Source organism: Stenella coeruleoalba (genome assembly GCF_951394435.1).
Source record: "Stenella coeruleoalba genome assembly, chromosome: 11".
Classification (NCBI taxonomy): Eukaryota; Metazoa; Chordata; class Mammalia; order Artiodactyla; family Delphinidae; genus Stenella; species Stenella coeruleoalba.
Genome location: NC_137157.1, coordinates 19,715,285 through 19,733,204, shown reverse-complemented (window position 1 = coordinate 19,733,204; position 17,920 = coordinate 19,715,285). Strand labels below are relative to the sequence as shown.

The following is a 17,920-nucleotide window of genomic DNA, read 5'->3' as shown; positions in this document are numbered from 1 at the left end:
TCCAGAGCGCGCAGGCTCAGCAGTTGAGGTGCATGGGCTCAGTAGTTGTGGCAGGCTCCAGAGCATGTGGGCTCTGTAGTTGTGGCACAAGGCTCTCTAGTTGTGGTGCTTGGGCTCAGTAGTTGTGGCATGTGGGCTTAGCTGCCCCACAGCATGTGGGATCTTAGTTCCCTGACCAGGGATCGAACCCCCATCCCCTGCATTGGAAGTCGGATTCTTAACCACTGGATCGCCAGGAAGTCCCATCCATGGACTTCTTAAGATGGCGATACCTAAATGGACTCTTTAAGAATATGAAGTCAGCCTGGCCATTTAAGATGGGGGAAGGAAGTGCCATGGGGAGGAATACAAACATTCAAAGACACCAGGATAATGATACATTCAGAGAAATGCCAGTAGTTTGCTACAGCTGCAGGAGATAGGGAAGTATGGATGAATGGCAAGAAATGAAGCTTGAGTCTTGATGATAAAAGCATTTATTTGCAATTCTAAGATGTTAGGCTATATGTTAAAGGCAGTGGAGAATCACAGAAAGATTTGTATGTATGAACAGATGAACTATATGAAGAGATCCACTAAGTTTTTAGTGACAGGTTGAAAGAGAATAGGAAAACCAACCAGGAGTTATTATAATAATTCAGGTGAAAAACGATGAGGGCTTGAACTAAACAGCAATGGTATGGAGGCATGTGATCAGATGTGAGAGATTAAAAAAGAGAAAATCACAGTGACTGACATGTTAAGGGGTAGAGAGAAGGGCTGAATCAAGGGTGACTTTCAAGTTGCTAGTGTGGGTAGATGGTTGAAGTAAAGGATAATGAAGTAGGTTTAGGCTGGGCAGAGGATGAAGTGAAGCCAGTAGGGGGTAAAGGGACTGGATTATAGCACTTATAGGGCTGCTTATAGGCCCTATAGCTTATAGGGCTGTTAGTTTTCCATTTATTACATTTTCTCTAAAGAGAAAAATCATGATTTTAAAGGTCATTTTAGCTCTCTGTTAGTATAGAAGGTCTACTGTGTATTTCCAGAAGCAAAAAAGAGGTCACAGTCAATGTTAAAGATATTCCAATAAGTACCAAAATGGATTAGACCCATATGTTCAATTCACATTAAAGTATATGTCACAATCCATCTGCTTTTAAAGTGTGTCAGAAACAATTTCCAGAGCAAATGCCAAATATCCTGGAGATGCTTTAGTTCAAATTACCAATTATACCATTGTACTTGAACTGTTTGCTACTGAAATACATACTAAATGGAGATACATGTGGGAAATCTGTTCCTGCAGACTTCTAAAAAATTCTTAAATTTCATATTTTGAAAGATAAAATATGAGGAAAAGATTGTATATATGAGGGGAAAACTGCATACATTTTCTTGAAGGGCTGAGAGCCAAGAAAAATTCCGAAGTATACTGCTAGTACAGTATGAATGCCTGCATAGCTACCATAGCTAAATACATTGGGGTGAACTAAAATCCCAAACTGGAAAGACTCTTTATAAGTGTCTAGATACTTGCAAAGGAGACTAGTTCTGAATAATCCATTATGATATATTTTACTCAGGATGAGCTATGTAGCCAGGTTTGTCTGGATGGAGTAAATTACTGTCAAATTTCTGAGCCACAAATTTTCAGCATTTCTCAAAATTTTTTTTATAAAACTCACACAAAACAATATCTAGTTTCTAATAACCATTACTGTGGACTTAGAGTTACTCTATTTATTTCCCCATCTGGCTCAACCTAGATCATGTAGAGTAAATTTCCTATACACTAAGGTCTTAAATAAAAAACTATAGATAATTCAAGAGAGAGAGAGAGAGAGAGAGAGAGAGATGGAGGGAAGGAGGGAGGGAGGGAGGAAAAAAGCATGGGAAGAAAAAGAGCACTGCTTCTTGAAGACACTACTGCTGTGCAACAAAACTGTCGTCAAATTCTATCCCTTTTGCATATACAGATTCATCATCAATCTATTGAAACTACTCCTAAAATGTCTTAAGGCTAGTTTTAGTAGCATAGCATAGATTTTTCACTTTTTAAACATAGCAGAGACACTGTCTATGAAGGTGGTCTCCTCAACCATAAAACACTGTATAGGAAAAACATATAGAGCTTGAAATATTTTTATTATCACTGATAAACTCATCATCTTGGCAGTAATATCATTGTATTAGAAGAATTACTTACTCAAGAAGATCTGGGTCTAGTCCTTCTGATATCATTTTGTTTCTTATTGCCATGACTGGAACACCCTAAGCAAAGAACACAAGATAATAATTCAATTATTAAATATACCTCCTTCATAAAAACAGACAAATAAACCAATGGAACAGAATCAAAAGCCCAGAAATAAACCCAAGCAACAAATATTTGACAAGGGAGCCAAGAATACTCAATGGAGAAAACAGTCTCTTCAATAAATGGTGCTGGGAAAATTGGATATTCACACATAAAAGAATAAAACTTGACCCCTATATCTTGTACCACTCATAAAAATTAACTTGAAATGGATTAAAGACTTAAATGTAAGACCTGAAACTATGAAACTCCTAGAAGAAAACATAGAAAAAAAGCTCCTTGACATGGGTCTAGTAATGATATTATGGAAATCATACCTAAAGCATAAGAGACAAAGTAAAAAATAAACAAGTGAGACTACATCAAGCTACATGTAGCTACAAAGCTACACAGTAAAAGAAACCATCAAGAGAGTGGGAAAACTGGGCTTCCCTGGTGGTGCAGTGGTTAAGAATCCGCCTGCCAGTGCAGGTGACATGGGTTCGAGCCCTGGTATGGAAGATCCCACATGCCGTGGAGCAACTAAGCCCATGCGCCACAACTCCTGAGCCTGTGCACCTAGAGCCTGTGCTCTGCAACAAGAGAAGCCACCGCGATCAGAAGCCCACACACAGCAACGAAGAGTAGCCCCCACTCGCCGCAACCAGAGAAAGCCCGTGCACAGCAACAAAGACCCAATGCAGCCAAAACTAAAATAAATAAAATTTATTAAAATAAAAATAAATAAAATTTATTAAAAAAAAAGTGGGAAGACAACCTACGAAATGGGAAAAAATATTTGCAAACCATATATCTGGTAAGAGGTTAATATCCAAAATATATAAAGAACTCATACAACTCGAGCAAAAAACCAAATAATTCAATTAAAAAATGGGCAAAGAACCTGAAAAGACATTTTTCCGAAGACGATATATGAATGGCCAAGAGATACATGAAAAGATGCTCAACATCACTAGTCACTAGGGAAACGTGAATTAAAATCACAATGAGATATCACCTCATGCCTGTCAGAATGGCCATGATCAAAAGACAAGAGATAACAAACACTGGCATGGATGTGGAGAAAAGAAAACCCTGCGCATTGTTTGTGAGATTGTAAATTGGTACAGCCACTGTGGAAAACGGTATGGAGTTTTCTCAAAAAATTAAAAATAGAACTACCATATGATTCAGCAATTCCAGTTCTGGGAGTATACCCAAAAAACCCAGAAACACCAACTTGAAAAGATGTCTGCATTCCCATATTCATAGCAGCACTATTTACAATAGCCGAGACATGGAAATAACCTAGGTGTCCACTGAAGGATGAATGGATAAAGAGTGTATATATACACAATGGAATATTATTCAGCCATAAAAAACAGGAAAATCCTACTGTTTGTGACAACATGGGTGGATCTTGAAGGCATAATGCTAGGTGAAATAAGTCAGACAGAGAAAGACAAATACTGTTTGATCTCGCTTATATATGGAATCTAAAAACAAAACAAAACAAAACAAACAAACTCATAGAAAAAGAGATCAGACTTGTGGTTGCCAGAGGCAGAGGGTGGGGGTAGGAGGAACAGGAGGAAGATGGTCAAAAGGTACAAACTTAGTTATAAAATAAGTAAGTACTGGGGATGTAATATACAACATGATGACTATAGATAACTTTTCCTTATATCATACGGCAGTGTTAACAGAGTAGATCCTGAGAGTTCTCATCACAGGTGAATTTATTTTCTTTTCTTTTTATTGTATCTATATGAGGTGATGGATGTTAACTAAACCTACTGTGGTAATCATTTCACAATATACGTGAAACAAACCATCATGCTGTACACCTTAAACTTTTCAGTGATGTATGTCAATTATTTCTCAATAAAACTGGAAAAAAATAAAAAATAGAAGCCAGGAAAAAAAGCCTCCTTTTAGATCGTTCATTATTTAAAATAGCTCTATTTTGCTTTTATATTAGTATGTGCATAGCACTTGAATAATCTAATAAGATACATTTTAACTGACTTAATGGAATTAGTGCTATCTAGTACCACATAAGCCCAGATTAAATCATTTGAGCTTATCTATTACTAATTCTGCTGGATAGAAGCCAGATATCATATTCTCACTCTTCTTATATCACCAAAAGAAAGAAAACATTGATAAGTCAAATGATTAAGGCCTTGGCTGGGATGGTGTCATGAATACTTAACAATATGAATAAATGTCTTTTCAAATAAAGATTTCAGAGCTTTCTACTCTTAAGTATAGCTATGTCAATGTTCTTTTCATAAGTAAATGGTCCAATTTCACTTGGACACATCATGCAAAAAGGTCAAATAGAATTCAAGAACTCTCTTGGGATTATATTACACATCTTCTCTATACCAATACAAACACCATGTAATGATAATCCTAGAAGTGTATAAGTCACAAAAACATTGAGAACATGTGAATTTCAAAGTTCAGGATAAGAACATCAAAACAGTAAGAAGAGGATATGTCAGAAATAAATACAAATTTACTTGAAAAGGGGACTAATTTGATGTACAAATAAACATTTATTGAAAGCTCACTTATAAAGCTTTAAGGGGAGAAGATGCAATCAAGTCTCTCTGTCAACTCCTCCTCTTGCCCCAAAGATGAGGAAACACTAATCAGATGTGTTAAATTTGAGGACCTTGATTATACCACCTTCAGAAGTAAGTGGGGTCACCATGCTTTAAAAGGCTGTATACATGATTGGGACCCTCTCCCTCATATCTTTTCATCCCATGTGCAGAAAGGGTAAGCTGAGCCAGAGTCCACGTGGGAAAAAGCTCAATCACCTCTCTACGCTGTTGCATACTCTTCTCTTTGGCCCTCCCTTGTCACTAGCCAGGTGTGACATTCAGTTTTGAACCTAAGGTACAGAAGAGGCCTTAGGAGCTCTGATGCTCCCATCCAATTTCGCAGAGCCCTACCCTGAAGTTTCTGCACTAACCCAGCTAAGGTTCCCTTGCTTTCTTCTGCAGTTGTCCATTGTCTGTTTTCTGGTCTCAGGGATCTTACAGGGTTAGAAATAAATTTACTGGGGTTAGCGGTAGAATTCTGACATAACAATCCCACACCTCAATGTTTAACACCACAATGGCAGCACAGTGCTTTATGCTGAGAAAATAACAACATAATCAGCCCCTGCCCTCAGAGAGTACAGTCTAATAGATCTGTTAAAAAGATGATCACAATACAGTCATAAAATTGATAACAGAGACCTGCATAATGGGCAAGGTTAGACCCAAGGAAAGGCAGACTGAGCTGAGGACCAGCAAAGAATTTGCTGAGGTGAGTTTTGAAGAGGGGATATGAGCTTATTTAAAATAAAAACCACAGGGCTTCCCTGGTGGCGCAGTGGTTGAGAGTCTGCCTGCCGATGCAGGGGACACGGGTTCGTGCCCCAGTCTGGGAAGATCCCACATGCCGCGGAGCGGCTGGGCCCGTGAGCCACGGCCGCTGAGCCTGTGTATCCGGAGCCTGTGCTCCACAACGGGAGAGGCCACAACAGTGAGAGGCTCGCGTACCGCAAAACAAACAAACAAACAAACAAAAAAAACCCCACAAAGGCTCAGAAACATACATATAAATTTTCAAATAATCTATCCATACATAAACTTGTTTCAAAAATATTTTAAAGAACAAATATATACTTGTCCAGCTATTTCCCTCCAAAATGCTGATTTTATCTTACATTTCATCCAATAAATCTGTGTTTGATATACAGGCAAGTATATATAAAAAATATGAGTCAAATGGATTATAAATTCAATATGCAGAGCTTTCAAAATTAATGACCATGTATCTCTCATAGAAATGTTACAGATCTTGCCAAATTAAGTTCAGCTTATTAACTACAATCCTCATTTTAAAAATCAGAAAATGTATTAAAAATTTAATCCTCACAAAAAAAAAAGCCCCAGAAAGACTGTTGTAGAAAGTCATAAGATGCCTTCTACAACCATAATCTCTGATTTTGGCTATGGAGGAGAAAAAGTCAAAGTTCTCTACAGCTTGCTAGGTTACAGGAGGTTGGGAAAGCAAAGGCTTTTTTGTTTTTCAAATTCACGGGTTACCCGGAAGACTCTCTCCTGAAAGAGGCAAGGCTGTCATTTACAGGCCCATCTATGCATTCATTTTCATAACTGTTATGTTTTATATTATAAATTGGTAAAATATAATGTTAAGACTCCGATAATAAGACACTTTATATTTTTAACATCTTTATTGGAGTATAATTGCTTTACAATGGTGTGTTAGTTTCTGCTGTATAAGAAAGTAAATCAGCTATATGTATACATATATCCCCATATCCCCTCCCTCTTGCTTCTGCCTCCCACCCTCCCTGTGCTATGCGGCTACTTCCCACTAGCTATATATTTTACATTTGGTAGTGTTTATATGTCAATGCTACTCTCTCACTTTGTTCCAGCTTACCCTTCCCCCTCCCCGTGTCCTCAAGTTCGTTCTCTATGTCTGCGAACAAGAGACACTTTAAATGCAACCTAAATACTAGATGGATGAAAATAAATGCATCATCATAGAATTCTCTTGAAAACCATACTTCTGAAAGCAATACTGTTCCATGGGGCAATCTTTAATGTATTCTGAAAAGTGAAATATGGTAGGTTAAGAAGACAGAGAAGCTAGAAGATAAAACTTTGGATCTTTCGTTAGCTTATGAGGTGTAAGGATAAATGAACGATAGAAAAAAAGCAATTACTTGTTTTGGGGCATCCAGCATGAACAGACTCTTACATTTGGAATAAAGTAAGCACAAGATCACAATTTGCACCACTTTAAAAATATATTATCTGGAGCTAAGACTTGAAAGATTTTGAAATAAAATGTACTTAATAATAACTTTGTAATAAAAATTATTTAATTTTAATAGTAGAGGAGAAAGCTGTCTACTTGAACTACAAGGTTGGAAATTTTTACTTGATAATTAAACGTCACTCAACTCTTTAGTATAACAGGGAAAGTTAGGAGTTTGAAACATTTCATTAAAAAAACTCTGAAGTGCTAGGGAGAAATGGGAAAAAGAGCAGAGTTAAGGTCATACTTTAAAAAGACCTCTCAGGGCTTTCCTGGTGGTGCAGTGGTTGAGAGTCCACCTGGCAATGCAGGGGACACGGGTTCGTGCCCTGGTCCGGGAAGATCCCACATGCCGCGGAGCGGCTGGGCCCGTGAGCCATGGCCACTGAGCCTGCGCATCCGGAGCCTGTGCTCCGCAACGGGAGAGGTCACTAAAAAAAAGACCTCTCAGTTTTTATTAACTATGGTTTGATGGTATAAGGTCTTTCGACAAACTCAACTATGTGATTTATTTATTATGCTTTAGCATAATCCACAGGATATCATTGGAAAGGTTATATAAATAAGTTATGAAGCCGAGAAAACAGAAGGGAGGAGAAGTGAGGATTGAAAAAAGTTTCCTAAAATATAGCAGAGAAAGTGGTATGGGGTTGGAGAGGGGGAGGCAGTAGGTGGGAAGGGAGAACTGAGGAACAGGGAAGTTGGTGAAATTTGATAAGCTTCCTATTTTATCATTAGTTTCATGGAATTGGTTACAGTATAAGAATAAGAGAAGCCTGAATCTGTAACCTCCATATTTTATCCTTAGTTTCTTGAAGCTGGTTACATCACAAGAATACAGATACTACTAAAGTTTGGTGAGTCTTTAGTCATTTCTGTATATGAATACAGATAAAGGAAAATACATATAACTATAATATCTTACCCTATTAAAGACTTTACTATTATCATCACCTTAATACAAATCTGATTAAAAGCTCAATACAAAAATAATTTGGCCTATGTTCCAAAGGACACATTCCAAAGAGATTTGCTGCTATGTTTCCAGAGATGTTGCTTAGAAAATTTGTTGTTTTGCTATATTCTTCCTTAGAGGTTAAGAAACGGAGTCTGGTTTGTTAAACATCAAAAAGAAGTGTCCAATTTCTGATCTCCAAGAGACAAAGCTACTGGTGGTCTAAGGAGGACATGAGAGACCTCAAAACTGAAGTCTACTGAACTGTGGGATTATTTTTGGCAAGTGATAATGGCAGTTTGTCCAACATAAGTAATGAAGAAGAGAGAAGGCAGCCGTAAGTCTGATGTTCCAAAAAATCATGTCTGTATTTGCGTCACTGGAGAAAGTGTGTAAAGAAGCCACACTAAAGAAATTACGATGGCAACTCTAATAGTTAAACACTACTTTCTTATATCACAAAAACTGTTGGAGGCTTATAGGACTGCCAATATTTACATTTATTTGTTATTATGTTAATGAAAGCCAAGATACTAAATTCCTTTATAAATCATGTTGAAATTCTCCTAAAGTTTTAGATTAGAAGGGGAAAAAAACCCTCTTACTCAATCTAATAGAAATGACTTCCCTTTTTAAAAATAATAATACTCCGGAGGTTCCTTAAAAAACTAAATATAGAACCACCATACGACCCAGCAATCCCACTACTGGGCATATACCCTGAGAAAACCGTAATTCAAAAAGAGTCATGTACCACAATGTTCACTGCAGCTCTACCTACAATAGCCAGGACATGGAAGCAACCTAAGTGTCCATTGACAGATGAATGGATAAAGAAGATGTGGCACATATATACAATGGAATATTACTCAGCCATAAAAGGAAACAAAGTTGAGTTACTTGCAGTGAGGTGGATGGACCTAGGGTCTCATACAGAGTGAAGTAAGTCAGAAAGAGAAAAACAAATACCGTACCTTAACACATATGTATGGAATCTAAAAAAAAAATAATGGCTCTGAAGAACCTAGGGGCAGGATGGGAATAAAGATGCAGACCTACTAGAGAATGGACTTGAGGACACGAGGAGGCGGAAGGGTAAGCTGGGACAAAGTGAGAGAGTGGCATGGACATATATACACTACCAAATGTAAAACCGATAGCTGGTGGGAAGCAGCCACATAGCACAGGGAGATCAGCTCTGTGCTTTGAGACCACCTAGAGGGGTGGGATAGGGAGGGTGGGAGGGAGGGAGATGCAAGAGGGAAGAGATATGGGGACATATGTATATGTATAGCTGATTCACTTTGTTATACAGCAGAAACTAACACGCCATGGTAAAGCAATTATACTCCAATAAAGACGTTTAAAAAAAAAAAAGATGTGGCACATATATACAATGGAATATTACTCAGCCACAAAAAGAAACAAGGGATTCCCTGGTGGCGCAGTGGTTAACAATCCGCCTGCCAATGCAGGGGACACGGGTTCGAGCCCTGGTCCAGGAAGATCCCACATGCCACGGAGCAACTAAGCCCGTGTGCCACAACTACTGAGCCTGAGCTCTAGAGCCTGTGAGCCACAACTACTGAGCCTGCGTGCCACAACTACTGAAGCCCACGCACCTAGAGCCCGTGCTCCACAACAAGAGAAGCCACCGCGATGAGAAGCACGCGCACCACAATGAAGAGCAGCCCCTGCTCGCGGCAACTAGAGAAAGCCCGTGCACAGCAATGAAGACCCAACATAGCCAAAGATAAAAATAAAAAAAATAAATTTATTAAAAAAAAAAAGAAACGAAATTGAATTGTTTGTAGTGAGGTGGATGGACCTAGAGTCTGTCATACAGAGTGAAGTAAGTCAGAAAGAGAAAAACAAATAGCGTATGCTAACACATATATATGGATCTAAAAACAAAAAAAAGGTTCTGAAGAACCTAGGGGCAGGACAGGAATAAAGACACAGATGTAGAGAATGGACTTGAGGACATGGGGAGGGGGAAGGGTAAGCTGGGACGAAGTGAGAGAGTGGCATGGACATATATATGCTACCAAAGTAAAATAGATAGCTAGTGGGAAGCAGTCACATAGCACAGGGAGATCAGCTCTGGGCTTTGTGACCACCTAGAGGGGTGGATAGGGAGGGTGGGAGGGAGGCGCAAGAGGGAGGGGATATGGGGACATATGTACACATACAGCAGATTCACTCTGTTATAAAGCAGAAACTAACACACCATTGTAAAGCAATTATACTCCAATAAAGATGTTAAAAAAATAATACTCCTTATATGTTCAAGTTTTTTCCTCTCAGTTTATGAGCTTGAATCACAATACAGTTATGAAAGATGGAAAATATGAAGTTTTTTTCCCTACTTAGGTAAACAATAAAGAAAAGATCTATTGAGTTGGTAGGTGGATAGTACTTTTTTTATTTGAAGGAAGAAAGAATAAGTAGGAATTGAAAAGATGTTCTGGGCTGGAAAAAAGCAGCCAGTCCTCCCATCAGGCTTCGTTTACATTTTAACTTAGTGAAATGGACTCAACCATTTCTTTGCCTTCTGATTTTCAACAGTGCTATATTTAAAATACCTATATTGCATTTTATGAATCATATTAGTAAGGTGTTATATTTAGAATAAAACCTTCAGGTGAAATAATCTATATAATAGATAATAAATGTTTACTGAACAATCATAACAAAAACAATCACATGTTCAATTATCTCCTGGAAGCTTTACATGAAGGGATACAAAATTAATTTAAATAAACCTCTTAATCACTGTAAAGTGGATGATGGCTACCTAAAAAAAAAGGGAAGCTTTATTTCTAATGACTTGTACAGATTTAGAAAATGCTATACTCTGATATTACAATATCAGATACTGTTGCCACCAAGGTCATTAATTTGAACCTAAATATGTGGGCAAAAAAGAAGCTCACAAATCTTGACTAGCACTATATACAGTGGTTTCTATGGAGCTAATAGTAAATTATTCCTTTTTCAATGATTATCTCAAGAGATTAGTATCCCAGTGAGAAAGTATTTCTCACTGACTGCCCATCAGATATCTTTAAAGATGTAAGAACAAATCACATGATAAAATGGACAAAAATGACACTGGCCATGATGGTCAGGGCCCAGGCAGTTACTATTACTTTATTCATAAAATAAATACATGTTAGCAGTTCCATCTGTGCCTTTTAGAAATGGGAACTAAAGTTAACCTAAATGCTTATCAAGAAAAACCCTTAAAGAAATTATTTCAGAAAGTGAGGGATCGGGCTTTCCCTGGTGGCGCAGTGATTGAGAGTCCGCCTGCCGATGCAGGGAACACGGGTTCGTGCCCCGGTCCGGGAAGATCCCACATGCCGCAGAGTGGCTGGGCCCGTGAGCCATGGCCGCTGAGCCTGCGCGTCCGGAGCCTGTGCTCCGCAACGGGAGAGGCCACAACAGTGAGAGGCCCGCGTACCACAAAAAAAAAAAAAAAAAAAAGTGAGGGATCTATTGTCATGAGACAATTCAAAATACAGCTGTATCAATTTCCCCATGTGGTCATTTTTCCCCTGGATATTACTTTAACATGATAAATATTAGGTGTAATGACCAAAAAAGTGCATGGTGTTTTCTTTGTAGCTACTCAAATATTTGTTAATTTCAGAGTAATTTGGTGCTGTGGAAGACCCATTTTCCTCCCTTCATTATAAAGCAAAGATAATATCTAAAATTTAAAGTCTTGCTATGATAGGTTAATTAATGCTAGAACTCCATTATAAACATGTCAGTTACACTATAGCTTTGCTATCCCTCATTTCACTCAAATGATATTTGTTCTCTGAAATATGTATTAACAGAATTTTCTAAATTTAATTATACTTTTACTTTCCAGGAATAAAAACTTTAAAAGAATTTCTATAGCAAATCATTTTGGAATTTGCTACTTAAATTAAAAGTATCAATGTAATAAATTCAGATGGAATCTTGTTCAGTTTTTGAAAACATTATTATTATATGTGTCTATTAAAGAGGACTTAATGAAATATCTGCAAATATGGTAATAAAAGCTATACATAATAGAATTCTTAGTATTTAACTATAAGGATGATTCTACTGATCAAAACCACAGAATATTCACTTTTGAAGTAGTCTTCTGACAGTGGTAATGTGTTTGAACTGGTGTGTTATGAGTCTTTCATTAAATGCTCTTAGGGATCCATAGGGACCTACTCAAAGAGAGATGACCAAGACTGGGCATTACATGTGGGTTCAGAACCACAATGAAGGGCAATGAATGAATGGGTCATCAGCACATGGTCTAACCAATAAACTGAATAAAAGTCATTTGTGAACTTGGGCTAGGAAAAGAACAAGAAAAGAAAAGTTAGGATGCTGCCGTACATTATGAAAAACTTTGGTAAGATATATTTACGTCTGGAGATTTTTTTTTAAATTGCAGTATTAAGATAAATACAAAAGATGTAGATATCCTCTGGTAGAGGAATAGATAATTTTCATCCATTTTCTCCCAATAAAATTCAATATTTTGAAATGTACTTTTTTTTAAACATACAGTTAACATATTAGCATTTTCTCCAAACTGTAAAATAATACCAAAAGATTAACTTACAAATGATGTTGTGATCCATTCAAAACAAATTATCTTCTGTACCAGGCCTCCACCCCATTACGAATGCTTTCACTGAGATCCTTGTCAGAATATGGTGCTAAAATGTCTTCCTCAAGTTGATGGTCTTTAAAACCTCTAAGACACTTCTCTCCCACCTGAGGTGAGCCCACTTCCTTACTATAGCTCATTTGCTTCTCTGGTCTTTACTTTATCTCCCATTAATTTACACAATCTTAGACAGACTAATTTATAGTTAAGGTGAGAATCACAATATTCCTAAAAAGAGTAAATCTAATGAAGTAACTACTTAATTTACATTACTATTATTCCTCCTCACCAATCTGTAAAACTTTTATGTGAGGGCCCTTATTTCTGGCAAAGGTGGTCAGTAGGAAAAAAAAATAGAAGGGCACTGAAAAATCAAAGTTGGGTAACTAAAATTTTATAGTCGGTTTCAGAGTAAAAGAACTATACCGCACGTTTCAGCAAGTATAAAAACTGTCATTGTTAGCAATCTTCAAAAGCTTCCTTATGAACTTTAATAGTGATGTACTGTTCCTTTTGTCACACCTTCTATCATAAGAGTTAAGGAGTTGTTTAAATTAGTTGGAATGAAAGATATGAAGTCAAAAGATAAAAATATTTTTCTGCTAAATCCCCTGGTCTTTATTGGTTCCCATTTTATGTATCAGTTAAATGAAATTCCTATTAAATTCAAAACTACCTTAAGCTTGCCCTCTAAAAGTTCTCTCCCCTGTATTTGATTGCTTACTTCTACTCCTTTTTCTTTCTTTTGTGGGGAGAAGTGCATAGAGTTATGATGTTATAATGAATTTAAGGCAGATGAAGTAAATTTTTTTGGCACTTAGCAAAATAAATAAACTGAAATAAATAATTAACTGTTTCAGCTTGAAAGGACTGTTTCAGTTAAACTGTCCCACACCTTATCTAAATTACTTTATATATGATACTGATGATTCAAAAATATGATATGGAGAATAAATTCCTAAAGAAATGTAATCTCTTCATACACAGTTTTAAGAAAAACTGATTTGACAAATTTAGCAACCTAAATTTATTACCTTATGAATTATTTTTAAAAGAAGATTATTTTGTGCCTGAATTCTCTTATGTTGCACTTACTCCTCCTTTAAATTTTGTTTTATTTAAATTAATTTAAATGATCTGATAGATTACTAAATATCAAAGAATTCATACAGCAACCAAATATCCCCCTACAACTCAAGAGAGACTGGCATCTGTGTACACTGGCTTGTTGATGTATGACCATTCATCAAATATGACTGAGAATTCTAAACCCTCCTGAAGTTCACAGTTCAAAATATGTATATATTTTCCAGAGGTTATAAGCACCATAAATAAAAACAGTTATGGTTAAACAACTAGTTCCTATAAACAAATTATTCAAATCAATACTTGCATGGCGGGACTTCCCTTACGGTCCAGTGGTTAAGAATCCGCTTTCCAATGCAGGGGACGCAGGTTTGATCCCTGGTCGGGTAACCAAGATCCCACATGCCACATGCAGCCCGTATGCCACAACTACTGAGCCCGTGTGCTCTACAGCCCATGCACCACAACTAGAGGGAAGCCTGCACGCTGCAACAAAGAGCCCATGCGCCGCAACAAAGACCCGACGCAGCCAAATAATAAAAGAGGTGCAAAGAAACAAAAAAAATTACTTTCATGGCAATTGAATGCCACACAAGGATAGCTATAATGGAAAATATGCAAGCATTAAAATATTCTGAGCTGTATGATTATGGCAAAAGTGGTATTAGTGAAGAAAATGTAAGGAATACATAAGCATCAAGGCAGGTGCATATCATATTACCAAATGGATACTGACAACCATCTAACTTTGTAGGGTCTGCCCACTACGTGTTTTCCCTTCAGTGTTCTAAGGAAAACAAGAAATCAAGAAAACAAATACACCAGGAAAGCAAGAAATTTAGAACCTGAATTTAGCAATATTATTGTTTACTGTTCTCTAACAAAAATATATGAGAAAAATAAAATAAGGAATAAACAAAAGGGTAAGTACGTCATAAAGCAATACTTCTTAACCTTAAATGTGTACATGGTATGACTGGTTCTGGCCTCCCTAACTTTCAATTTCAAGGGAACTTGGGAAGGATTCAAAAGGAAGCCATAATACTGAAAAATCATAATCTGGAAAACTGGCATAATAATTCTTTACACATGGTTTCCTTAGAGGTTAGTACACTGACTTTAGCAGAGAATAAGTAACTTGGGTAGTTTTTGTTTTGTTTTTTTTTTGTTTGTTTTTTGCCAAAGATACAACAAAAAGTACCCGTTTCTAGGTTTTCCAGATACTCAGGCTATGGCAAAGCATAGGCTGTTACCTCAAGGGCTCTCAATTGGCAGCTAACTGTCACTGTTTTCTGCCTTAGGGCAGAAAATCTCTATCCAATCCTTCTTGCATTTGATGCAAGATAGAATGTAGAGGAAGCAGGATAACTGTGGTCACTTGAGCTCCACTTATGCCAACTCAAAGTTACTACTCATGCAGTTTACCATTCTGCTAAGCTTTGCTTCTCTCTTTTATAGTCAAATGGAAATGGAAGTGAGAAGGATAAAGTATTTTCCCTTTTCAATTTTCAAAGCTGGCTAAATTACACAACTAATTAAGTAGACATATGTTCGCCTGTATCTTTTCTTTATCTACATTCGTATGTGTGGGAAATCAATCATTGTACATGCTAGCTTTTACCTTCAATGAACAGTGTGATGTTAAAATACCAGAGGAAATTGTCTGCCCCCAAACCTTTATGTAATCAAAAAATACTGACCTTGATACTGGTTAGTAAACTTTAGCTATTATAAACAAAACACATATTAAAATACCTACAGAATTAAAAATAAAAATTAAAAATAGCATATAATTGTTAAACTAAATCTGCACCAGTGTTTTCCATAGCTCTGACTATATATGAACCAGTAGCTCCTCCTTTTGACTATACTGCCAATCACTGATGAGGAACCTACCCTGGAACTCCATGGGAAGTCACATGTGGGTCATGTCCCAAACAAGGTTTTAAAGCCTTTAATTACTCTTAAAAAACTATACCTATCTAAAGAGTACTCTACTTCATACTTGATTAGTTTCCCCAGGTCCAAGGTATATAATTTCTTGATGAACATCTTTAATAATCAGTTGAAGATTCTTTCCTTAGGTAATGGAACTCACATTTCCCCAGGCCAACATCCATTGCTGGCAACAGATGCATCAGAACCACCAGAACCAAGATTATTCAATTCACATTTTAAGGCAGCCAAAGAAAATAGAGCTTTTAAAAAAAACTAAGTGTCCAAAGAGACTGTTTTGGCAAATATGGTTTCAAAAAATACAAGTCATTAGCTTCTTAATGTGGAAGTCGAATTTTCCCAATGCACAATTTATTACTGGCAAAGGATTCACCAAGCTCTGCCAGTAAAAAGGGGAGAATTGTTGGAAAAGTGATCTATGCACACAATTCCAGTTAAGTTATAAATGCAATATATAATTTAGTAAAGACTTGTGCTGCACTATTATGACAACAAACATTAAATCAGAATCAATTACCTGCCATATTTGGAACACAACATTATTACTCACTGAAAAATCTTCTGTAAAACTTGCTTTAAAAGGACAAAAAAAAAAAAAAAAAACAGTAAATGCCAGCAGGTGTTCCAGGAACATTCATTAATAATGAGATCCAAATTTGGAGATCAATTAATGGATCATAAATGTAAAGAACTTTAGATATCATTTTATGTTTGAGGGGACTGAGACCTTAAGAGCCAATATGGTCTGAATATGGTCACACAGGATTGCATGACAAAGCTAAGAAACTATATAGCATGTTGCATCCCAGAAGTACGAAGTAAAGATCTTGGTGTGTACCCTGAGGCATTCAAATTGTCTCATAGGTAACTACTTCCTGGAACTGTAATCATTTTGTACCTCACAGAAGGTAGTAATCCAGGGGTCACAGAAAAAGGTACAGAGACCAAAAAGAAGGGCACAGCTTATTTCTCTGTGCATTGGTACTTGTGACATTTGAAAGATTTTGTTGGCTTCTGTTTAAAGGAGTTTATATTAAGCAGTTTTAATTACCTAGTCTCTAAAGTAGATTTACAGGTATGTGACAAGTGAGGAAAAGCAAATATAAAAGCAATACATTCCAGGAGATATCTAGGACCCAGGAAGAGGAAGTTTTCAGGGCATCTTACAAAGAAAGCCAAAAAAAGACTGTAGTTCATCCTGATACCCAGAAAGCCCGAGTTTTTTTTTTTTTTTTAAACATCAGGGTTTGTAAGTTACAGGACTTTCTATGTCTTCCTATCTGAAGTGAGTGATCACTACATGGGTAGTCAGCAAATTCAAACTTTTATACAAGTGGAGAAGCTGAAAGTGCTTGAGAAACACACTCACTGTCTTATGAGAGAGAATGACATAGTTCTAAATAACAATTCAGGAAGGAAGGAAGAGAAAAGATTACAAGAGGGTTGAGGACTTAGTAAGTATTAAGATGCTGAGTGGAAGAATATTATATTTTGGAAAAAGATGAGAAACTAAGCATATGCGGAATTACAGGTATAAGAAAGACTCTGCTTATGGAGCAGCAACTCATATTTTTAAATGACAAAAATATAAAGGCAATTAAAAATGAAAGAAATCCTATTACTGTCCTTAGTAGCGGAGAGAACTTGTGGCACTGTTAATTCCCTTCTGGATACAGAATGGTTATTTGGGGGATCTTAGGAGTAGATTTTTATATTGTTGGTATATAGTGATTTTTTCAGAAAGACAGGTTTTCTGGAGACCATGCTATCTTTCCTTTTGTTGATACAAACAATTCCCTAAATTCCAGAATGTAGGCTTCTAAAATTGGGACTTCCCTGGCAGTCCAGTGCAGTGGGCACCGGTTTGATCCCTGGTCAGGGAAGTAAGATCCCTGCATGCCGTACAGCTCAGCCAAAAAACCCTCAAACAACCAAAAAACAAACAAACAAACAAAAAACCACCAATAAAAAAACAAATATTGATTGAGCACCTTTTTAGGTAAGGTGTTAAAGTGAATACAAAGATCGATCAAGATATAGTTCTTCCACTCATTTCCTTTTCAACACAAGTAGATAAAAATATTTTAAAATTATCAAAGGACAAGATATGAAGTGAGAAAAG

At 36.8% G+C, this 17,920-nt stretch overlaps 1 protein-coding gene across 6 annotated transcripts in view; it reads right to left on the bottom strand.

Moving 5' to 3' along the window:
• WASHC3 (WASH complex subunit 3) overlaps nt 1–17,920 on the bottom strand; it is a 128,218-nt gene that overhangs the window by 81,968 nt on the left and 28,330 nt on the right. For all 6 annotated transcript variants that reach the window (XR_013830412.1, XR_013830413.1, XR_013830414.1 and 3 more), the window contains one exon: nt 2,189–2,253. Coding sequence is in view for 3 of the 6 variants with exons in the window: in XM_079936301.1 (XP_079792427.1) it covers nt 2,189–2,253 (65 nt within the window). In the remaining 3 variants the exon portion in view is untranslated. The remainder of the gene's footprint in view (nt 1–2,188; nt 2,254–17,920) is intronic.